At 38.3% G+C, this 25,517-nt stretch overlaps 2 protein-coding genes across 4 annotated transcripts in view; both read left to right on the top strand.

Annotated features, from left to right (window-relative positions):
• LOC125620289 (protein CBFA2T2-like) overlaps window positions 1-12,192 on the top strand; it is a 16,361-nt gene extending 4,169 nt beyond the window's left edge. Inside the window, 2 exon segments of the mRNA XM_048814947.1 lie at window positions 10,409-10,467; window positions 11,627-12,192. Of these exon segments, the coding sequence (XP_048670904.1) occupies window positions 10,409-10,467; window positions 11,627-12,192 (625 nt within the window).
• Fcgr1a (Fc gamma receptor Ia) overlaps window positions 1-25,184 on the top strand; it is a 28,969-nt gene extending 3,785 nt beyond the window's left edge. The window contains exons 2-7 of one of the 3 annotated variants that reach the window (XM_048814931.1): window positions 17,385-17,444; window positions 17,832-17,852; window positions 18,629-18,883; window positions 22,401-22,652; window positions 23,610-23,894; window positions 24,761-25,184. In XM_048814931.1, coding sequence (XP_048670888.1) covers window positions 17,414-17,444; window positions 17,832-17,852; window positions 18,629-18,883; window positions 22,401-22,652; window positions 23,610-23,894; window positions 24,761-25,026 — 1,110 coding nt within the window. In that variant the 5' untranslated portion in view covers window positions 17,385-17,413 and the 3' untranslated portion in view covers window positions 25,027-25,184. Of the gene's footprint in view, window positions 1-17,369; window positions 17,445-17,831; window positions 17,853-18,625; window positions 18,884-22,400; window positions 22,653-23,609; window positions 23,895-24,760 lie in introns of those variants that run through there. The other 2 variants (XM_015502673.2, XM_048814932.1) reach the window with 2 other exon arrangements.
• Window positions 25,185-25,517: the final 333 nt, after the last annotated feature.

Raw genomic sequence — 25,517 nt, 5'->3', positions numbered from 1 at the left:
TATATATATATATATATATATATATATATCCTTAATATATAGGCTAACTGGAGGACACCCAGCAATTCAGGGAGATTATGTGATACTGTTAGGGTAGCTGGTACAAATATCCAGGAGAGACACATCTCTGAGTCAAGCAAAGGTTTATTGACAGAGAATATCTGCAGGGCTGCCCTTCTGCAAGGTGCAACAGCCTGCTGGAAAAAACTTCTTAACTCTATAGTCATATACAACAAAGTAGTTAAAAAACAGCTCATCTGGGCCTGTGATTGTTACTTGGTGTCTTTGTTGTGGTTTTGGTAGTTAGGGGTAGTTAGGGTAGTGGGTGGACCTAATGGGAAGGTCATGCCTGGGTGGGCAGGTGCTGATTTTCAAAATGGAGTTACTTTGGCCTAAGGACCTAACATGTACCACTCTGGGGAACCTTTTATCTTGCATTATGACCCTTTGGGGCAGGAACTTGTCAAGTGGTCAAGTAATCCCTAAGCAGCAGGAGGTCTTCTCATACTTCCATAGAATCCACTTATAAGGAGACAATGAGCTCAAATGAATCAAAGTTGTTTATAATTATACACACACGGCATAAGCAAAATTAGTGCTGTTGTCAGATTCCACACCCATAATCCTATAGCATGACACCCAAGTGGACAAGACAAAACAAGTAGTGGGTTGTCCTGTCATGAAGGAGCCGATTTTATACTGTAGCTAAGTAGTTACAGTCTGCAGTTGTACCCTATGGGGATGAGGGCAAAATGGAAATTTCCATGGCTCTTCAGAAACAGGGAGGTTCCCACAAAAGATCAGTAAGAAACAGCCTTATGGTAACTGCGCACAAAACTGCCCTACCTTTCCATGGTTCAGGAGGGCATTTGGCTAATGTTTGGGTCAGACTCTGGTTGAGCCTTAAAAATGTAGTTTATATGAAAAAATATAAGGTAACTAGTACAATGACCTTAAATGGTGGACTTTGAAAGAGATTGATTGGATATCGTATCCTTGGTTAGCACTTTCTTTACTCGGTTTCTTGAAAATGCTGCTCCACTGTTGCTTTGCTTTATATATCAGTGTGCATCTAATTGTTGCTCTTGTGACATTTCAGTTGCCTAGAAAACCTGAGGATGTTTTCTATAATTTTTAATAATTTTCCTATGATATCATCTTGAGATTGATCTTCTTGGGTTAATTCTTTTTGTAGGGGGCAGGCATGTATACCAGTACTTAACCCAGGGGTGCTTAACCATTGAGCCACATCCACAGCTCATTTTTCTGTTTTGTTTTGTTTTGTGTTTTGAGACAAGGTCTTGTTAAATTACTCAAGGCTTCACTAAATTGCTGAGGCTGGCCTGGAACTTGGGATCCTCCTGCCTCAGCCTCCACTTGCTGGGATTACCAGTATGCACTACCAGGTCCAGCTTTTGGCTTAATCTTTCCTGATACCTGATGGACTCTTTCAATATGCCTCATCACATAAGTAAAATCTATCATTTTTTCTTTTTTATAACTTGTCTCACAGATTGTTCTCCCTAAAATCTAATTACTATTCAGAGAAAAGTTGAAAAACTAAAAATTATGTAACACATGATAATTTTTATTCAACAGAGATTTCCAAACAAGTTAAAACAGAAAACAGCTCTGATGCCAGGCGAGGTGGTGCACAGCACACCTATGATCCTGACAATTCTGAGCAGGAGGATCACAAACTTGAGGCCAGCCTTGGTGAATTAGTGAGATTCTGTCTCAAAATAAAAAAATAAAAAGAACTGAGGATGTAGCTCAATGGTAGAACACCCCCGGACTCAATCCCCTGTTGGGGTGTGGGAGAGGAGAAAAGAAAACAAACAAAACTGATGGTTTCAACACATTATTTCCAGTTAAGAACTATTAAAAACAAGTTGTAAACAAAATGTGTTAGAGTCTGTAAACAAGTCAAAATAACACCTGGCATTTTGCCAGGGGAATGTTAGAGTTGTAAACAAGTCTGGATGGTGCCTGGCAAAATGCCAGAGGGAGTGGTTTGAGAAGTAACAAAAGCGAGCTATTAAGTGTGGAGATTCCTTATTGGTTGACTGATGTATCTAGTTTATGCTAATTAGATAAGCTGTGTGGAATGTATAAATACTGCTCCTGTCCTGCAATAAACGGCTTCCACTCCTGCTGTATCAATCTACACAAGTTGTTCGTCACCCCCCGGTTATTTTGCTGCAGCTGGACTGCGGCAAAAATGTAGAAAGCCACAATGTCAGAAGAAGGAAAACTTTAAATGCATTTGTGAATATATTTATCTCCAAAAAGAGAAATAAATAAGTATTGTTGGTTTGAAAATCTGTTTCAAAAAATATTTGTTTAATATATTCTTGGACAAGAAAAATTTTGGAAGATTTATTACCCCTCAAGCAGGAACCCATATCTTACTTCCAAATAATAATCTTTCCCAGGAACATCCTAATTGCGAAGAGACAGAAAACAAAAAAACAGATGAACACTTACTGACGTCTCGAGTGGTTTTTGTTTGTTTGTTTGTTTTTAATTAAAAATATAATTTTTCAGCCCACACCTGTAGACACACATTGTCAGGGACACGGAGTCCTTCCACGGACACTGAGACAGGGTAGAGATGGAAAAGGTAGTGCCTTGGCTGGGAATGGAACCCGGGTCTCCGGGTTAGGAGCCGAGAAGTCTACCACTGAATCAACAATGCCCTCTTCTGGTCCTTTGTAGGTAGAACAATTGAAAGAGTATCCAGAAAGAGTTAAGTTCCCAAAAAGATGGTTTGTTTTTGTTTGGTAGTGTTGGCTATACTAGACAAAACTATAAATATCAAAATATTTAATACATTTCACCAAATGCTTAACTCAGAAAAAGGCTTGTTCCAACTGCATAACAGATCCCTATAAAGAAACAAAAAAAAAATCATCTATGTCCGTTGTTTCTGATTCCAAATTTTCAATTTTCATCCTTAAACTATTGCCTTACTGGTCTGAGAAGGTCACCAAACTTGTAGGCTAGGTAAAATTCTAATTCAGGAAAGAAAGAAGAAGGAGAAGCAGAATTAAAATTAGAAGAAAGGAAATAAAAGGACAGAATCAATATAATGAAGAAACAAAGTTTGGTACAATTAGTTAGTCCTTTGTAGCTGTTATAGTATGTTTGTTGAGTTAATGACCAGTCTTATAATCATTGTAATACTATTATGTGTTTTTAATACATATAAAGCGTTTGAAGAGATATGAGATATAAAAAGATTAACAGTGCTTGCAATCAATGTCTGCTTGGGAGAATTCAATTTCCCAAGTTTATATGTTTTGGATTTATTATATATATAAGGAATAGAATATTTCAAGAAATATTGATGGTTAAAATATAAATATATTGATATTATTATTATTTATGCCCAGGACTTTGTGCATGCTAGGCAGGCACTCTACCAACTGAGTCATCTCCCCAGCCCTGTACTGATCTTTTAATTAAGTTCAAACGGCAGAGACATTTCTTTCCCCAGTTTTCCCTGGGAGAAATTAAACTGAAGAGAAGAACCTGGAGAACAGCCCCATAAGTTGGGCTTAGAAGTCATTATGAAATGCTGCCTTTTTGAAAGCCAGGAGCTATAAGATGAAACCATGCTTCTCTTGTTGAGAAGCCAAGGTAGGTCCAGCTGAGTAACCAACTTGAATTCAACAAGAAAATCACCCTTCACACTGACTTTGCATATAGATAAGACACACACCTAACATGCACACCAACTCTGGTCAGCACAACTTTAAATGCCATATCCATCAACCAGACCTACTCTTATTCCTTTAACTACAAACCTGCACTTCCTACTTTTAACTCCTAAATTTATAAGATGCCTCGGATGCATCTCAGAGTCACCAATGCTAAAACTCAACACACTAGTGAGTTCCCTGTTGGTATATCACACCCCCCTCTACCTCAACACTCTGCAATCAGATCCAAGCACAGCATCTCCCAAAGATTAGTACATTGTCTTCAATGTTTCACTAAAATCTGTTCCTACTCCAGCTTGGTACATTTACCCTCCACTATTCATCCTGTTGTCCAAATCAGATCCTGCTATATTCTTTAGATGAATGCTTTCAACTTTTCAATAAAGGTTTATAATAGTGTTTAAATTAATAGTGTTTAAATTTATTGTGCTTTCTACAGACTCATTGCCTCTTCATTATTGCATCCTTCCATACATCACTTTTTATATCAATTAATATAGATTTAACAAACCACTGTCTTCCCTACAGCCAGTCTTGTCTACTCTAACTCCTTTGCCACATTATATCCTGAGTGACCCTTCCACAGTGTAAGTCTGAATATACTTTTAGACAAAAATCACATCTACCAATATGATAGTCAAGTGTGTTAGTTAGCTTTCCACTACTGTAACAAAAACCTAAGGTAAATAAACTTTTAAAAAGAAATTGTTTATTTTGGCTCATAGTTGGGAAGTTTTAGTCCATGGTTAATAGCCCTGTTGCTTTGGGGCTTATGGTCAGGCCACACCTCATGGCCTGGATGCATAGGGAGCAAAACCTCTCACTTAATGACTGGGAAGCAAAAGAAAGGGAAACTTGCTGAGGTCCCCCGTCCCCTTCAGGGATGTACCCCAAAGGACCTGAAGATTCCCCCAGTAGGCCCTACCTCTTAAAGGTCCCACCATTCCCAATAGTGCTACAAGCTGGGGAACAAGACCCAGACATATGGGCCTTGGGGACACTTAAGATCCAAATATAGCAGTAAGCAATAGCAATTCTCTCTCCCTTGATCTTTGGCATCCTAGAGATCATGAGGAATGTTAGGAAAAGAATAGCAATGGATCAATTCCCAGAGCCAGGGGGTTCTGGACTTGTATTGGCTTTGAAACACAGCACGCACTGGAGAATCTCAAGTATCTGGCAATGCTAGGAAATTAGGAAGTAAGGCTGAAAACAAATTACTGCACTCGCATGTCAGGCCATCTGACTTTTCAATCTTCCCCTCCCAGCCAGTTTCCTAGAAACTGGGATGAGGCCACAGAAAGGCCCCTCTTGGAAGTTTCCTAAGAATTCTGAGACTTAGTTTTATGATTGTGTGTGTGTGTGTGCGCGCGCGCATGCTTGTAATTGAACCCAGGGATGCTCCAGCACTGAGCTATATCACCAGACCCTGAGCAAGGGTCTTGCTCAGTTGCATAGGCTGGACTGAAATTTTGATCCTTAGTAGTCAATTTTCACATGTGTTCTAGGAGTACAGATGATTCCACACAGGGACATTTTGGATCCTTTAGCTGAAAATCAGCCTTTAGTAAAAGTTGATTTCCATAAGCTCCAAGACTAGTTTCCAGAAACAGTAGGCTGCTTAGTGTGACCAGGGTATATGCAGTCATTGAATCAAAGTATGAACAGGTGATTTTATTTCTGTGAAGAAGCCTGGTAGATAAAATCTACAAGTGGTGGTAGGAGAAATAACACCCTGAGTATTGGATGTGTTAGGAACTATGCAGGTCACCGAACCTAAGAATACTGGTGCTTCAATATTCAACATCTTATCTCTTACTGGAGTGACCCAGGCTTGACTGTAAACTAATACATGTGGCTGGTTTTTTTTTCTTTTTTACCCACCACTTAACTTCATTTATAACCTCTACTCAAGTTTTCATGGCAAAGGCCAGACTGGTCTATGCAAAGATTAAACAGGCAAGGTAATGTTGCAGTCACCTGAAGAAAGGGGAAAATCATAAAATAGGCAATGTTGGGAACACATATTATTATTATTATTAAAGAGTGTGTCTACATATTGGTTTGGCAGTCTTGGGACTGGGATGGAGCTATGATAAGAAAAGGATTAATGCTTGGTTTGAGGTGTAACAAACATGCCTCTTTTGAGGCAGAAAGCAAATTTTGCATGCGTTTTTATGGTATTAAGTATTTGGAGCTAACACCTTTCATTCTCATGTCCATGAACCCTTGACATGACGTCACCCACTAGTCTTAGGATGAAGAATAATTTTAATGTGTTTCTATCTTTAGAAATTAGTTGGAGAGGGCTGGAGCTGTGGATCAGTGGTGGAACACTTGCCTCTCACATGTGAGGCACTGGGTTTGATCCTCAGCACCACATAAAAATAAATAAAGGTATTTGTCCATCTACAACTAAAAATTAAGCATTAAAAAAACAAATGAAATAATCAAAATTAAGAATTCTGTTAGAGTTTAACAGATATATGAGCAGTGAGAGCTGAAGAATTAGTAAAATGGGAATTGAAGAGAAAGAAAAGTAATTCAGAATATAAAACAAGGAGGAAAATATTACTAAACACACAAATGATTAAAATATATTAGAGTGAGATGGTCCATCTTATTTTCAGTTATGGGCTCAAAAGTGGGAGAGAGAGAGAAAACAGAGTGAAGGCAATATTTGAAGAGATAATGTTTGAGTTTTCCAGACAACATGAAGACACAAGTCAACAAATTTTCAATCCTCCCTGGGCTAGCATTTGTCATCCCCTCACTTAGGCTGCTGCTGAGGGATTCTAGTCAGGTCTTTGTGATTCAGCAGTGGGCACAAACATCCCCCTTCTCTCCAGGACAGTGTTCAGCATGAAATCTTGACATAAATCATGCATTACACCAATGTTGTAGCATATTCATGGAGGCAGGTAAGAAGAAAGTCCAGAGAATCCAGTCTGAAATGTTAATTGTGTCTTAAACAGGGTCTTTACTGAGTTCTACTCTATAATTGTAAATTGCCCTATAAAGAAAAATGTCTCTCCCCTTTATCCTTTTTGATTTCAAGAAGCCTGCACTCATGTTCTGAAAAGTCAGAAGACAACATCCACTGCTCAATCAAGTGATAAGTCACTATGAAGATATAAAAGTTTTATTTCTTAACTCCATGCCCCTACTCCAAAGGGCTCATTTTCCCTAAAGAGGACCTAGCTTTGACTGAGTTTTAATTCCTATCCCTTCCACAAATGATAAAAGCTACTAATTATCTGGGAAAAGATTGCTGAGTTACAGAATAGAAACAAGCATACTCATGATTAATTAGCAATAATTATTCTTCTATTAAACATTATAATTATTATACCATTGGTACACAACACTAGACTTGGAACTAGTTTGTGTCTCCTCATACTATTTACTTTTTGATCATGAGGAAGTTACTTGACTTCTTTTAGCTTTATCTATCCCATGTACAAAATTGAGACAATAGTAATATTTTCTTCATTAAGTAAAATGTTTAATTTTCCAGCTTTGTTTAGATTCATGGATTTATTTTCACTTTTGTTGTTTGGTCTTTACAGTGAGTTTTATTTTCACTTCTTGTTTAAGAATCATCTTAGAGGGTATTGGAGGAAGAGAAACTAAGCTATCATAAGAAAGGAACAAGTTAGACGGTGAATAGGGCAACCTTACCCATAGTCTGGATGAAACCCAAAAGACAAAGTCATTGCACAGAAATTTTCAAGGATTCGGAGAACCATATGTGTTCCTTCTGATCCTCCAAAGTACAAGATGTTCATGCAAAAAACTGTTTCCCTGGCAGTCTTGCTGAGTGCATCAGTCCACACTTACTCACCCTCAGTAGTACTGTAGCGGAGAGCTTTTCAAAGTTGAGAAACACTGACCTGACTTCCACAAACCTTGACCTGTTGCCTGAATTATGTGTTGGAGGAGTGGGGAACATCTGTTGAACTGCTAACAAGGGAAGCTTTTGAATTAGCATTGACTTGTAAGATGCTTTTCAAACAATTTCATTTACAGTAAAGTTACTTTACTACCACTCCAATTTGCCTCCACGCTTAATTCATTCACTAATCCCTAGAATATTGAATAGAACTGTGTCACTGGACATTCAATTATTAGAAATTCTGGGTTGTCATAAAGGAGGTCATTTCTCCTATATATACATCCAGCACTGAGAGGGTTGATGACAAGACTGAATGTATATATGCACATTCAGTTTTATATATATATGACACTGGTAGTCAGTACCTTCATAGGTTTATTATAGTTGAAATACTTTGAAGAAAAAAGGAGATAAAATAGAACTTCTATAGAAAACATTCTATATATTAGGATTCTATGACCATGAACTTTTAGTAATGATTTTTATATCACTGCCTAGAGCATGAAAGTGCTGAGAAGAATCTAAAGACTTCATTCTGGTGAGCATGCCTGCAGTTCTAGCATCTTGAGGCCGAGGCAGGAGGATCATAAGTTTGAGGCCAACCTGGGCAATTTAGTGAGACCATGCCCCAAAATAAAGTAAAAAGGACTGGGGATGCAGTTCAGTGGTAGACACCCTGGTTTCAATCCCCAATACCAGTATTTATTATTGGGGATTATAATTTTTATTTAAAAATACAAGGTACACCGTGGGCTCTCCCTCGTCCAGCGAGGAGGTCCACAGAACAAGGTAAGGGAGAGTGTGGCTGCAGAGTGGCTAATCAAGCCCTCCGGAGACCAAGCAGGAAGCAGGTCTGATTTTATTGTGCAGTTACCATGTATGTATACTCAGGCAGTAGCTAAGCAGGTTACAGGCGGCCACCAATGCAATGTCTGCTAACTGCCCTTGCAGCGACCAATCGAGGAGTGGGCCGTGGAGCAAGCACAGGGACTGCAACACATGGCCTCACGCCCAGGGCTGTGCCTACGGGGTAAGCGGCCTGCTGCTCACACACTAGCACGAGGGGAGTGGCAATATATGCCATGTATGCAGTACTCCATGCACTTGTCCCCACAGCACACTTTTAGGAGAATCTCTATAGTGTAAAAATTCTAAATCATGAAAAGAGGAAAATAGAAAAAGAAAAATAGCAAGAGGAAAAATTCAGTAAGAAAAATTTAAGTATTTGAAATTTTTATAAATAACAATGGAATGATTATGAATCTAAAGTTATAGAGTATGTCTAAAATAGTAATTATGATCAAAAAGAAACTCTTAAATTAGTATGTTAGAAATGAAGAAAGTTTAAAATTAGTATCTTGAGCATGGGATTAAAGAAATTTTAAAAAGAACAGGATAAATTCAAGAAAGAAATTGAAACATTATAAAAATAAAAGCAAGAATATTTAAAATAGAAAAGCCAAGATACAATAAATAGGACCTAGAAAGTCTAAAGTTGGATCTTTGAAAAGACTACTAACATTGACAAACTTCTGGTGAAATTTATGATTATTATATATGCACATATAATCATAAACTACATATGAAAGAAACTTTAAGTACAAAACAAATAAGCCAAATCCATAAATATCTAAAATATACATGATAAATCATGATGAAATTAGATTTACTTGGGAATTTAAGAATTTTTTAACAATAAAATATTATAAATGTATATTAAACTTACTGAATGTTTTTTTCTTTAAATTTAGATAATAATATGGCTTTCCTTCTTAAAATTTATTATAATTAGTCACATTAGTAAATTTATAAAATGAATTAATAAATTCAGTAAATTTAATATACACTTATAATTTAGGAAACTAAGAATAGGGCATTATTTTCCTTAAAAAAACATAAGACCACCTACCTAAAAATCTATAAATAACAACCATGTAAAGATTAGAAAGGAAGAAATAAAATTCTGTAAAAAATATCATCTGAAACAAATATTAGACTAGGAATCTGGATATAAGAATAAACGCCCCTTAAATTAAACGTATTTCCATTATATCATAGACAAACATTTAAAAATGTAAATTTTAAATGGCAATTGAATTACTGTCTATTGATACTGTATTTTATTTATTTATACTTTATTTATTTTGGTACTGGGGATTGAACCCAGAGGTGCTTTACCACTGAACTACATCCCCAAACCTTTTTGGTTGAGATAGGTAACTTCACTATAAATGAAATTGTTTGAAAAGCATTGTACAATTCAATACTAATTCAAAAGCTAAGTTGCTTAGGGCCTTGCTAAGTTGCTGAGGCTGTCTTTGAACTTTCAATCCTCCTGACTCAGCCTACTGAGTTGCTGGGATTGCAGGGGTGCACCACCACACCTGGCTTATACCTCATTTTATCATGCCTCACTTTATTGCATTTCATAGATATATTGAGATTTTTTTACAAATTGAAGTTTTATGGCTACCTTGCATTGAATGAGTCTATGGTGACATTTTTCCAACAATGTGTGCTCATTTCATGTTTCCGTCCATTTTGGTAATTCTTGCAACATCTCAGATTATTTCATTATTATACTTGCTATAGTGGTCTGTGGTCAGCAACCTTGGATGTTACACCTGTAATTGTTTTGGGAGGCCACAAACTGCATTCATGTTTGATGGCAGCTTAACAAGTTGTTTGTGTGTGTGTGTGTGTGTGTGTGTGTGTGTTTTCTCACTGTTCTGCCTCCTGGACATTTCCCCATTTCTCTCCCTCTCCTTAGGTGACCCTATTCCCTTAGGTACAACAATATTGAAATTGTGCCAGTTAATAACCCTACAATGGCCTCTAAGTGTTCAAGTAAAAGAAAGACTTGCACATTTTTCACTTTAAAATCAAAAGCGTGTCTGAAATCTAGATAGGCGAAAGCTAGGTCTCTTGCATCAGTAAGTCGACTATAAAGGAAAAGTTATTAAGGAAACATGCTATTCCAGTGAATAAATGTAAGGAAACAGACACCCTATTGCTGATACTGAGAAAGTTAGTGGTCTAGAAAGAAGATCACACATTCCCTTAAACAAAGCCTAATCTAGAGAAAGGCTGTAACTCTCCTCAGTTCTATGAAGGCTGAGGGAAGTGATGAAGCTGCAGAAGAAAAGTCTGAAGCTAGCAGAGGGTTGATTCATGAGATTTAAGGAAAGAAGCTATTTCTATATTATAAAAGTTCAAATGTAGCCAGAGCTGATGTAGAAGCTGCAGTGAGTTATCCAGAAGATCTAGCTAAGGTGACTGACTCTTCCAGAAGAGCTAACTAAGATGACACTCAACAGCAGAATTTTAGCACAGATGAAAACCCCCTTATGCTTGAAGAATATGATATCTAGAACTTTCTAGCTAGAGAGAAGTCTGTCTGCCTTCAAAGCTTACAAAGGATAGGCTAACTTGTTAGGGGCTAATGCATCTGTTAATTTTAAATCAGAGCCAATGCTCATTTATCATTATAGAAATCTTGTGGCCCTTAAAAATCATACCAAATCTACTCTGCCTGTGCTCTATAAACGGACCCACAAAGCTTGAATGAGACCTACTACTCGGAAAAAAAGATTCCTTTCAAAATATTATTACTGACAATGGACTTGGTCACTCAAGAGTTGTTTTTTTTTAAAAGAGAGAGAATTTAATATTTTTATTTTTTTAGTTTTTCAGCAGACACAACATCTTTTTTATTTGTATGTGGTGCTGAGGATCAGGTGAGCACGCTACCACTTGAGCCACATCCCCAGCCCTCACTCAAGAGTTTTAATGGAGATACACAGATTTATGAGTTTAATTTTGTTTTTATGCCGGCTAACACAATATCCATTCTGTAGCCCATGAATCAAGGAGTAATATTGACTTTCAAATTTTATTATTTTAATAAATACATTCTGTAAGGCTGTGGCTGCCATAAATAGTGATTCCTTTGATGGATCTGAGCAAAGTAAATGAAAAACTCTCTGGAAAGAATTTATCATTTTAGATGCCATTAAGAGTATCTTTGCAAAGCAGACCTCGTCCCAGTACCTCGCTCAGCATGAACACCTTCTGCTCAACACCAGTCTCCTGTCTCCTGCCGACTCTTCTGAGCTGCTCACAGAAGTGCACGGAAATGGAAAAAGGCCCAGTCCAGAGAGAAGGGAAGAGAGTGATTTAGAAAGAGCCTCCTGCCAAGAGAGCGTGTGCAATCAGGCTTGTTCCTGGGCACAGTCCTGCCCTCACTGTGCGCCTCATGAATCAGGGGGCCAGTTCCATCCTCCTCCTTCACCTCCTCCGCAGTACACCTTAGAAGACATTCCAACTTCTCACCCATATCAGGAACCTAACAAGATGCTAGAACACCGAGAAGTGTGAGAGGCACCCAGTATTGATCAGGAGGAGTGGGTAGACGCCCATTTGACAGAAAGGGAAGGCTCTGATGAACGGAAGCATCTTGACCATGCCCTGAACTGCATTATGGAAATGGTAGAAAAAACCAGGTACTCCGTGGCAGTTCTGAGGCACTGTCAGGAATCTAATTGGAAAGAACTCAACTACTGGAAAAGATGACTTAATGAAAAAACAGATGAGGAGAACAGGGACCAAGCTGGTCCCCAGGCAGCATAGCCCTGGGAGTGCAGATTCTCTCAGCAGTGGTAAGGGCAGAGTCTGATGGGAACTCAGAGTAAACATCAGCCTTTGGGTTCCACCTAATATGTGAAATCCATTCTGCTTTAGAGAAAAGAGGTGCTACACTGTGGAGTTAGGGAGAATTGGGTGACTATGAAGAGTAAAGGAAAAATATATGAAGCACTGGTACTTGTCGTATTCAAAAAGTGTTCATCCCCCCCACCCCCAAAAAGAATAAGTTTGATTCATGGGAAGAGGTCAAAATATCAACATTAACAGAAGTTTAGAAGGAGGTGATTCTAGCCCTTTGGATGATTTTGAGAGATTTAAGACATCACTGGAGGAAGTAATTGAAGATGTATTGGGAATAACAAAAGAACTAGAATTAGAAATAGATCCTGATGACTAAATTGCTGCAATCTCAATTAAGTCTTTAATCGGTGAAGATAAGTGCTTATCTTATGGATAAGCAAAGAGATACAATTCACTCCTGGTGAAAATGCTGTGAACATTGTTCAAGTGGCACTAAAAGAGTTAGAATATTACATAAACTTAGTGAATAAAGCAAAAACAGAGCTGACTTCAGTTTTGAGAGTTCTATCAAACAGCATCACCTGCTACAGAGAAATCTTTGTGAAAGGAAGAGCCAGTCAATGCAGCAAAATGGTCTTATTTTAAGAAATTGCAGTGGTCATTTCGGTCCTCAGCAACTACCACCCTGATTGTGAGCAAACCTAAACAGTGAAACAAGACCTTCCACCAGCAAAGAAATTGTGATTCACTGAAGGTTCAGATGATCATTAGCATGTTTTAGCAATACAGTATTTTAAAATTAATGATGGCTTTTCAGCCATAATTTTCAGTCATAATGCTATTGCATATTTAATAGACTATAGCATAGTGTGAACATAAATTTCATAAGCACTGAGAAACCAAAAAAATCCATGTGTCTCACTTCATTATAATATTTGCTTCATTTTGGTGGTATGGAAATAAAACCCCCAATATGCCTTTATACACATACACACTTTTAGGAAGATAGCCTCCAAGATCTCTGTGAGACATATATGAATGAAAATATGCAAAGTTATTAAGGAAAGCAAAATAATTGAACATATACCAGGTTCATAGTTTGTAAGACTCAATGACATAAAGATACAAACCCTCTCCAAATTAATTTACATATTCAATATAATTCTGATCTAAGTCCCAACAAATATTAATAAATTTGATGAGTTGATACAGATAGGTATGTTAATGAGCAAAAATCCACGAATAACCATGACATCCTGAAGATGAGTAAGTTAGGGATGCATACATGACCATACGAAGATATGTTATAAATCTGTAGTATTAAGATGATGTGGTATGGGGACAGGGAAAGCAAATTGCCTGTGAAATTGCATAGACTCCAGTCAGAATTACACACACACACACTATATATATATATATATATATATATATATATATATATATATATATATACACACACACACACACACACACACAGTATGTGTATATATAAACACATAATTATATATGATAAATACAATTATATATATTATGATAGTTTTTATCAGAATTTCCAATTACGTACTTTAAATGATGCTGAGACAACTGGTTATGTGTGTATGTATGTATATGTAGTGTGTGTGTGTGTGTGTGTGTGTGGTGTGTATATGTGTATATAATACATATGTATAATAAAAGAAATTGGATACCTACCTTACCACCATATATAGATATAATTTACAGACAGATTGGAGACTAAAGTTTAAAATAAAAAATTTGAAACTTTTAGAAGAAAATACATTGAAATAGACTTTTTAAGCAAGACAAAATACTATCCATAAAATAAAATATTGATAAATGTGACTACATCAAAACTAAGAACTTTTGTACGGGAAAAGATAACATAAGAAAATCAGGAAGAAATAATTTCAGTACAAATAATCCACAAGGGTTTGTATATAGACTAAAATTTTAAACTGCTACAAATCAGTATGAAAAAGGCAAAAGTGCACAAAGTGAGTAAAATAAAAGCTAAAGATGTATTTCATTTAAAAAAAAAACTACATAGCTAGTGAATAAATATAGGATAAATTGTTCAACTTTATTAATAAACAGGGAAATTAAAATTAAGAGTACTGTGGGTCTGTCTTATAAACTATAGATTTGGGGAGAGGGACTAAAAGTCTCATTACAATATTAAGTATTGACAATATTACAATATTGGATTTAGCAAAATAGAAATCCCTATTTTTTATTTTTCATTCTAATTTACAGAAGAATGCATTATAATTCATATTACACATACAGAGCACATATTTTCAGATCTCTGGTTGTATACAAAGTATATTCACACCATTCATGTCTTTATACATAATCATAGCATAACTATCTGACATACAGTACAAATATTGGTAGACTGAGGGTAAAAAAATCAAGGCTCTAACTAAATCTATAATGCTACTTGTCATCATTATTTTATTCCCTGCCAATGAGATTGCAACGATGATGATAATCTGACATAAAAGATGACAATAATCTTTTATCCAAAAGAAAAAATTTAAACTTTCTTTGAGCAGTGTTGATTTTAGATATGTGTCCTAAGGAAATAATAAGTCAAATGTTTAAAGGTATTGCAAAGCGGATCATAACAAAAAGTTAGAAATATACTCTGTGTCCATGAAGAAAGGTTGATGAAAGAAATTATGATACATCTGTATAGTAGCTAACTTTGGAGACAAAATAGTATAAGAGTTATGAACGTCTTTGAAGGTAAATCTCATTGATCTGAGGCTTCTCTCATCTCTCTCAGAACATCTTGAGTTCCTCTCAGGTCTTCCTTGTTTTCCACTTCTGTCAGTCAGCTATCACTGTGTGACACAGGGTCACATGAGCATTGGAAGGTTCTTGTCTCATGCACCTGAAGAATGAAGTATTCAGACAATGGAGGGTAAGAATTCAGTAGCAGATTTACTAGAAGCAAGCAAGGAAAGCTCCCACCGCATGGGAGGGGCACTGTCAGTGGCTCTTTAGGGATTTTTATATTGTTTTGATGAAGGACTAACCTTTCATTGGAGAGTCCTCCTTGATCTCTTTCTCTGATTCAATTAAAGATGTACAATTTTAATTTCTTATTCCCATAATGGGATGATTTATGTGTTTGTTAATCTGAATTTGCCCTGTATTTGTTCCATAAAACGAAAAGTTGCTTGGGTTTAAAACAGCTTCTTGGGGTTGACTAATGGTAGGGTAGTGGGGCCTTCCAGATAGGGAGTTTAAAACCAACAACAAAAAAGCTTTAGCGAGATCAAAATTTAGGGTTTTAATCTGGGGTGGTGGTCCTGTGTCAACTATAATAATCTTAAAATCTCAGTGGCATGCAACAGTAAGCATGTATTTTTCACTTGCATGTTTGCAGGGTAACTGAAGCAGCTCTACTTTAGGCTACTATGGCTAGAACAGCTCACTTCACACTATGGCTGGCTAGCCAGAGAATCTTCTCATCATGACAATCACAGAAGCACAAGAGAGTGAGAGATAATGTGTGAAGCTTCCTTAGAACTTCCAGATCTTGCCCAGCACAGTGGTGCATGCCTATGATCCCAGCAACTGAGACAGGAGGATCGCAAGTTTGAGCAACTAAATGAGACTTTGTCTCAAAATTTAAAAAAAGGGTCTGGGGATATAGCTCAGTGGCAAAGTACCCTGGGTTCGATCCTGTATACAAAAACAAAAACAAAATAAATTCTGGTTCTAAGCTAGTAGTGCAATGTTGTTTCCACCCACATTCCAGTCTAGTGAAAATCACACAGATGAGCCATAGTCAAGAGTCAGGGAGGTATCCTCAGCCTCTCATGGGGCTATGAAGACAGTGTAGACTGAGGTGAAAAAAATCAAGGCTGTAATTAAATCTGTAATGTTACTTGTCATCATTTTTTTATTCCCTGCCAGTGAGATTGCTACCCAAGTTCCTCTTGCATTTATTCAACTCATTCTAGTTTCTTTTTATCTCCCTTTATTTCTTGACAGACTGCCTAAAAACTTCTTTATATCTTTACAACCCTACCTCAGGAACCAACTCACTTTGGTGGCACAGAGTTTTCTAAATCTACTGTAAAGCTTCCTTCTTAGGGATATTTCCTAAGGAATAGGTAGGAGTTATTTGTCTTTGCCACAATATTTACATTAAACATTTAATTTTGGGCTGGGGTTGTGGCTCAGCTGTAGAGCAGTTGCCTAGCATGTGCGAGGCCCTGGGTTCGATCCTCAGCACCACATAAAAATAAATAAAATAAAGGTATTGTGTCCAACTACAACTAAAAAATAAATATTTTAGAAAAACATTTAATTTCTTTGCATTTGGCCAAGATAAACAGTACAAACTCATGATATCTTAAGCTCATAATCAGGAGGATGGCATTTTACATCTTTTTGCTAAAATGGAACACTAATCCTTCCTACTCCCCAGAGGAGCAAAGGCTGGCTTTGTATTAAGGGAACTCTCGAATATGAGCAACTCTTTATATGCCTCATGAAAGTTGACATAGGATCTTCTGGGTTCAAATGATCGAACATTAGCCAGGCCTTGAACCAATTATAAAAGTGGTGTTTTTCATAGTTTAATCCTAAGAAACAGAGGAAGAATAATCAAAATAAAATGTCATTAAAACTTTAGCCCTTCCCCTGGATTTAAGAGTTCATAACCCCAAACCAGAACTTCACACTGAGAGAGATGGGCTAAGGAACAGGAGAATGGGGAGTACATGCTTCAAGAATTAGGGATAGGGCTGGGTTATGGCTCAGTGGTTGAACGTTTGCTTACCTCATAAAAACAAAACAAAATAAAGGTATTGTGGCCTTGGATGTAGCTCAGTGGCAAAGCCCTGAGTTCGACCCCCAGTAAAAAAAAAAAAAAAAGAACCCCACCAAAATAATAATAATAATAAAAGGTATTGTGTCCATCTAAAACTAAAAATATATATTTATATATGTAAAGAATTAGGGATGTACTTCCCAGAAAATGGTCATGATGAAAGTGGTCAGAAAAGGCGATTTCCTTCCTCTTTTCTAATCTTGGCTCCAAATCCCCCAGTAAAACTACTTTGGTGTCTTGCATGTTTCAGATTTTACTGCTCACCAGCTTGGAGGTGATATGTGGCTCTTGACAGCTTTGCTCCTTTGGGGTAAGTTGGGCTCAGAGAGGGTGGCTAGACGGGCATGGATTCTGGCTTTGGATCAACATTTTTTGTCTTCCTTGGATATGTTGGGTTAGAACTCATGAGTATAAAGATAATTGTATCTGTGCTTTGATGCTTTATTGGTGCTTATTATATCAAAAGGGTGGGAAGGGGGACCCTGAGATACAATTAGACTGAAAACCCCATATCAAAATAAAGTTTCATCAATAATCATCAGTTCTGCTGGTACTTGATATTTGGAAAGAGGGATAGTTTAAGTCAAGAGACCTAAACTGGCCCCCCAGAGTCTACATTAGCTCTGTCTCTCCAATTCTTCCTGTCTCATCATCTCCCACTAATCACCTGATGTCTCTGTTCTCCCATCCTTTGCAGTTCCAGTTGGTGGGCAAGTGGGTAAGTGATCGCTACCTCAGATTCTCCTCTTATGCCATTGTCTTTCTTCCAAAGGATGAGTTCCATTAACCTAAAGAAGAGAGAATAGAGAGAGCATAGACAGAAGAAAGACTTATAAACTATGTATATGCAGAGTGTGAAATGATTTGTCAGTTTTCTTTCCAAGGCTTCTAAGGCTTTCTGAATGAGCCCCGACTGAGGCCCTAAATGCCTAAATGTGCTTATGAGAGCGGAAGTGGCCAGAATTGCGAAAACACAAAGGCAGCTAGCTGGGCTGGGTTTTCAACATCCCTCGGGGCAATCCCTGTTACAAGAAAGCTAAATCAGTTTTTTCTCCTCAGAGAGAGCCAGGCAGGTACTGAAGGCTTCAAAGGGAGGCATTTGAGCCTCCATTTCCAAAGCAGAAGCCTATGAAGGTCTGTGCTTTACCCTCAGAAACAGTATAACACTGAGGACAAGGACACTGACCCCTGACAGTCTGCACTAGTTTAGAACTTGCTTCACTAGGAGAATTAGGAAGATCTAAATCAGTGATCCATCCTCAGGAACCCCAAATCTCTAACACCCCAATTAGGATTTAATAATAAAAACAGAGCTCTCTACAGCAGGAGCTCGACACTTTTAAAGTCTGGCTCTTGTGGGCTCCTGCTTGCCTATTTTTTAAACTAATCTAAATACACAACTTTTCCTTGTGCTGTCCACAAAACCTCACCAACCACTCGGAGCCCTTCCTTTCACTCCACTTTTTGTTTTGCTTTGGTTTTATCCCCAAGCAGACCCCACAAAGGCAGTGATCACCTTGCAGCCTCCGTGGGTAAGTGTGTTCCAGGATGAACAGGTCACCTTATTGTGTGAGGGGCCGCAACGGCCTGGAGACAACTCCACATGGTGGTTTCTCAACGGCACAGCCATTCAGACCTTGACCTCCAAGTACAGCATCACTGCAGCGAGGGTCAGTGAGAGTGGTGAATACAGGTGCCAGACAGGTCTCTCGGTGCCAAGTGACCCCGTGCAGCTGGAAATCCGCAGAGGTGAGTGTGGCATGGAGCAGGAGGGATGGAAATCACAGGGCCTTCCTGTGTGTTCTCCTGTGCACCAACAGCAGCCCAGTGGGGCCAGCTGTGAGTAGGGTGTCCAGAGGAAAATGCAGACTCTAATATTTTATCATTAGTTGGCATTTATGCCATCACATAGTAAATAATGATAGTTCAGACAAACGTACAATGATAAACAGTGAAAAGTCTCCCTCCAACCCCAAAATCCTAGTCCCACAGTCACCTTCCACTAAAGCAAAACTATTAATATATATGTAAACTTGTTTATATGGTACTGGGGATTGAACCCAAGGCATTGTGAACACTCTACCACTGAGATACACCTCCAGCCCTATATCTAAACTTAAAATTAAAACTGTGATTGTTAGGGGCTGGGGTTATAGCTCAGTGGCAGAGTGCTTGCCTAGCATGTGTGAGGCCCTGGGTTCAATCCTCAGCACCACATAAAAATAAATAAATGAAAGAAAGGAAGGAAGGAAGGAAGGAAGGAAGGAAGAAAGAAAGGTATTGTGTCCAACTATAGCTAAAAGACAAATATAAAAAACTGTGATTGTTAGAATACTCTATGTATTGTCTTATATCTTACTTTTGTCACCGAAAAAGGAGGTCTGTTTATATTAATAAAGAAGTCTTCTACATGTCTGCTCTATGACTGTAATATGAGTAATGTAACCATTCTGCCTATTAGTACTAAGGTTTTCCTACTCTTCTACTTCTATAAACAGTACTGCAATAAACATCTTATACATAGAGTCTGTGGCCCATTTCAAAGTGTAGTTCTAAGATATTCTAGATGTGGAATTACATGAGACTTTAATGAATAGAAGCAGGAAAATAAACCTGCCACCCTTTTCAATCTGTAGCAAATTTCTATTTCCTAGAGATGGAGGGGGAAATGTTTTATTACTCAGGACAAAACACCCAAATGTATTATTTAGTTAGTCAAAAGCAATAAGCTCAAACTTCTTTGTAATTGATAATGCCAAAGGTAATGCATGTTAGCGGCAGAATCACATGTAAGCAGACTCAGTTGCTTTCAGAGGAAATGTGACCTAGTTGAGGAAGTGTTGAGAATGTCTAGGGAAAGCTAGGTGTTCTTCCTGTGTCCCTCAGGACTCTGGGAATAAGTTCTTAAGATGCAGATATGAGGGGAGAAGCCAGGGAGCTGACAGAGATATTTCAACAAGAGATTTTGTGTAGTTTGAGCAGAAGCAGCAGTTTTTCTTGGGTCAAGTGACCAAAAAAAAAAAAAAAAAAAAAAAGACTAGGCCTGTGAAGAGCCCATTTTCTTTCTTTCTTTGAAGGAGAGCTCACATGTAGCAAACCCTACTCACAGCTGGCCGGCCCTCTGGGCTGCTGTTGGTGCACAGGACCTAAGTGCACATCTCAGTGAATGGCCACCATGTAAACGCCTCCCAGAGCAAGAAACAGAACATTTCCAGAACCAAGAAACTTCTTCTTGCCCTTTTCTAGTCACTACTCCCCAAGACCGACTTCACATAAATGGCTACAGTATGGTACCTGTCATGCTCTTTTGTGTCTGGCTTCTTTTTGTCAACATTAAAATTGTGAAATTTACACATGTTGTGAAGTTGAAGTTCACAGTTCTCATTACTTATTTATATTTTTCTATTCTACTGATAGATTCTTGAGTTGTTTCCAGCTTGGGCTTTTTACCAATAGTACTGCTATGGACATTTTTTTACATGTCTTTTGGTGCACATAGATATATGTATCTGTTGGAAAATGCCTAATAGTGTACTTGCCAGTCACGAAATATGTACATAATCAACTTTAGTAGATATATTGCTAAACAGGTTTTCAGAGTCCTAATACCAATTTTTGACTCTGACAGTATGAGAAGTTTTGTTCCTCTCCATCTTTATCAGTATTAGGAGTTTTCTGTATTTTTCATTTTTGCCATCCTGGTGGAGGTATAACAATATCACACTATGGTTTTAATTTGTATTTCCTTGATGACTATGCTATTGACTATTTTTTCACATATTTATTACCTATTTGGATATTCTCTTTTGTAAAGTATCTAATAAGGTCTTTTCACCAATTTTTCTTTTGTCTTTTTCTTATCGACTTATATAGTTCTTTATTTGTTATGGCTATGAGTCAAGTGTTGCAATTATCTTCTACCACTCCGTGGCTTGCCTTTTCACTACCTTTGTTTGTTTGTTTGTTTAATGAACAAATGGTCTTAATTTTATTACAGTACAATACACCAAGTTTGGGGGCTGTTGTTCCCTATGCCTTATTTTTAAAAACACTTTTTTCCACAATTATTCAACAGTGGGGGATTCAGTTACAGTTACATTGATGGTCAGTCACTTCAGTTAAATCTGTGGACACTGAGACCAAGAAATACAGCTGATTGGTGGACCCAGGCCTACCCATGTGGCTTGGAATGAATGTCCTCTTTCTACTTCAAGGTCATGAACGTGGAGGAATAGTGTTTGAGTGGGAAAATTAGTAGAATATGTCTGCTAAAAGCTGCATCCCACAAATTTTTGATGAAATATTCTCAGTGTCATAAGTTAGAATTTTAAAATTTCTATTGTGATTTCTTTCTTTTTTGTTACTTCTAAATTATTTTCAAGATTTTGGAGAGTGGCTTTATTGGTTACTAACTGTATAACATTTTAGTCAGATTTTGTGTAAAATATAGGATCAGTTTCTTGGTATTTGTTGAAAATTGCTTTGTCGCTTAGCACATGCTCAATTTTTTAACTGTTGCATGTATGTTTGAAAAGTATATGAATCTTCTCTTTTCTGTGGTGCAGCAGTCCACAAAATCAAATCTGTTAATTGTGTCATTCAAGCATTCTCTAATATCACTAGTGTTTTGGCAGTTTCTGATGGAGGTGTGTCAAAATCTCCCACTGTGCTTTGCATATGTAAAGCAAAGATGTGTGTTTGAGTAGTGCAGTCATTTAGCATGTCTTGGTTGGGAATGAAAATAAAGACAGGAAGAGTCTGATATATTTAGAAACAGTATAGTGGGATCCATGAGTGTTATTGGATATAATTATCATGAATTATTGTCATGCTACATACAGCATTGGAACACCTGCCTTCTATTCTTAGATCTAAGTTCTGGAGGGTAGAAAATTATATTGTCTCTCCTCCTTTTACCCCAAGGATTTCATCTTTATTGAGCCAAACCAATTGTCCCTGGGGAAGGAAAAAAATAAAGGTGCAGAGTTGTGACTCACTGGTGACATCTTAGAATTCTTGACTCAATCAATTTCTCAGATCTGGAAAGGGAAGATAAGAAAGGGCTTTGTGCACAGCTTCTGGTAAAGATTACCTTTCTTTCTACCAAAGCGAAAGATATTTGAGGAATGAGACACAGGCCTCAGATTTAGCCGAGTTCTGAATTTGGAATGTTGCCAAGGAGAAAATGATAGGTCCCCAGGGTGAAGATTTGGCCTTCTTGTACCTCCTTCACTATATGCATACATTTGGGGTCCACATTTTTCAGATTGGCTGCTACTCCAGATCTCTAGCAGAGTCGTCACTGAAGGAGAACCTCTGACTTTGAGGTGTCATGCATGGAAGAATAAGCTGGTGTACAATGTGCTTTTCTACCAAAATGGCAAAGCTTTTCAGTTTTCTCCTCCGAATTCTGAACTTACCATTCAGAAAACCAACACAAGTCACAATGGCGTCTATCACTGCTCAGGCATGGGAAGACATCACTACACATCAGGGGGAGTAACCGTCACTGTGAAAGGTACTGTACCTGAACAGTTCTAGAACTATAGTTGTAAGGACCAGAGAGACAATGAAAATCATCTAAAAATCTCACTTAAATTTTTAAGTGAAGAAACTGAGTTCTAGAGTGGCAAATTGCATCACTGAAGGCCACCAATGACCAGTAGCTTGGTTAGGACCAGAACTGAGGTCTCTAGGTCCCAGTCCATTGCTCTTTCCAATATATCACAGTGCCCTATCAATAACTGCAGGAGTTAATGTCAAAGTCAGGGCATAGGAAAGATTCATTTCATTAATTTTGTTTTAGTCACAAAGAATAGAGATTCACTCAAGGTGGCTAAGGAAGTTATTAGAAAATAATCCAATGGAATTTCATGAATACATCAGGAATTTCATGAAAGGAAAACATTAGGAATCGGTCAGCCTTCCATCTGTCTCAGGGACATTGTGGCCCTTCTGTCCCACTTCTTTCTCAGCATCTGTACATGAAACAGCTTCCCGTGTTCTAGTTTCCACATGGCCCTTATTCTCATTCTTCCATGGTCTTTTTTCTTAGTATTCACAATCAGTAGCAACTTTTTTTCTGTCTGAAAAAAAAAGTCCCTTCCTGTAGGAAAGAAATTTTACTGACCCAGATTTTCTTTTGAGTCAGGGACACAAGTGTGATTCATTAAACTCCCTGGGTAGACTGTGCCAAAGGTATGGTTATATTATAAACAAATGGCCATTCAGGGAAGCATGAACTGTGTAGAGTATTATCAACAGGACGGGAGCAAGCTGGCAACCGTGACTATGTATATTAGAAAAACCCAAGAATGCGTCTCTGTTACAAATGGGAAAAAATATGCCTTATGGATGCATTCTCTTGAGGCAAGTTTCCCAAGGGGTTGGGAGGGTATGTCTTTTGTGAAAAGAACCTTAACCTGGGGGTGCTCTACCACTGAGCTACAACCTGTCCCCATCACATTCTCTTTAGAGCTATTTTCAGTTCCTGTGCTGAGAGCATCCTTGTCACTCCCCCTCCTGGAGGGGAACCTGGTCACCCTGAGCTGTGAAACCACGCTGCTCCCAGAGAGGGCTGGCTTGCAGCTGTACTACTCCTTCTACGTGGGCAGCAAGACCCTCGTGGACAGAAACGCATCCTCCGAGTACCAGATTTTAACTGCTAGAAGAGAGGACTCTGGTTCCTACTGGTGTGAGGCAGTCACAGAAGATGGGAACGTACTGAAGCGCAGCCCTGCCTTGGAGCTTCAAGTGCTGGGTGAGAGAGAAGATGGGCCGCTGCTGACAAGGGAGAAGGGGCTCCCTTTTCTCTTGTGGGGTTGAGGCTTGTTCGAGGGTTTTGTGGCCCAGCCAGGAGGAGGAAATCTCTTTAGGAAAAGCCTACGACAGGCCTTTCCATTCCTGATTCAGAACTCACTATTCTCATCACAAATTTCATGAATTTTTCTTTCTTTTTTTCTTTCCTTCATCATTCTTCCTTTTCTTCCCCTTCTTCATTTTCTATTGTCCTTCCTCCCCTCTCACTCCACCTCCTTCCTTCCCTTTTCTGCCCTTCCCTTCTCTCCCCCTCATCAACAATATATTGAGTTCCTCCTATTTACTGCCCTCGGTCTGGGGATATGAACACACGAGGTGTGGTTTTTAAGTTTTATTTTTGTGGATTGAACTGGGGGTGCTCTACCACTGAGCTACACCCCCAGCCCATTCCCAAACATGAGACCCTCCTTCCTGAGCCCACCTGAATTGCTGTGATTACAGGCATGTGCCACCATGCCCAGCTTGGGGTATAGTTTTTGAATCAAATAATTTTCCTGGTCGATTTATGAGCACAAAACTACCTGCTCAAGTGTTGATTTAATTGAGGTGTAAGGATTGTGAGCTTGGGAACAAAGACTCTTCAAGGGAAAAGTTAATCTTCAAGCATTAAATGGCATAGAGATAGCAGTTATCTCTGAATCTAACGTAAGACCACCAGCAGGGTTCCTCCAGTCCTTTCCTGTCCCCTGAACTCATCAGCACCTCCACTGGGGGTAGGTGCTCCAGCCTCACTCATTTTTTTCTTCCACACATAAGTCAGTCAGACCTCTCTGGCTTCTGACAGTATCTTTTCTCTCTCTGTTTCAGGCCTCCAGTTGCCAACTCCTGTCTGGTTTAACATCCTTTTCTATCTATCAGTGGGAATAATATTTTTGGTGAACACTGTTCTCTGTGTGATGATACATAAAGAACTGCAAAGAAAGAAAAAATGGAATTTAGAAGTTTCTTTGGCTTCAGATTCTGGGAAGAAAGTAACTTCCCACCTTCAAAAAGATAGATATTTAGAAGAAGAGGTGAATTGTCTGGAACAACAAGAACAGCCTCAAGAAAAAGCACAACAGAAGAATCCCTAGGAAGGAGGACAGTGGCAACTCAGGGGCGGCCATAGATCTGGACTGCCACTGTCCCTTCCTCTCTATGGAAGCACTGAGGCACAAACTCCCAAAAGTTGAAGTGCACTATGTGGGTCCCATGGCACATAGCTGTTAAATAAAGAAAATACATGAGCTGACTTCAATTGAGACATATTTGGAATTTTGGTAATCAGAGATGATTTGAATTGAGATCTACTCCAAAGAAATCTTTAAAAATTTGGAGGTTTAAAAATTTGGAGGTTAAGTCCAATCTGGTTATCCTGTGAGGTAGTTTGAAAAATAGTATACTTCTGAGAACAAGATAAAACGGTGAGGTTGTGCATATGTGCAAGAGATTAAGACAGAGAAGAAGATAGAATGAGAGAAAGAGGGAGATAGGAAGAGATATTCAGAGATGGGTGAGGGGATTTCAGGAAGACCAGGAAATTGTGTAGACTAAAAGGAAGGAAATAGAACTTACAAATGACCTC

This window comes from Marmota marmota, unplaced genomic scaffold (assembly GCF_001458135.2).
Source record: "Marmota marmota marmota unplaced genomic scaffold, marMar, whole genome shotgun sequence".
NCBI lineage: Eukaryota > Metazoa > Chordata > Mammalia > Rodentia > Sciuridae > Marmota > Marmota marmota.
This window is presented reverse-complemented; position numbering and strand designations above follow the sequence as displayed.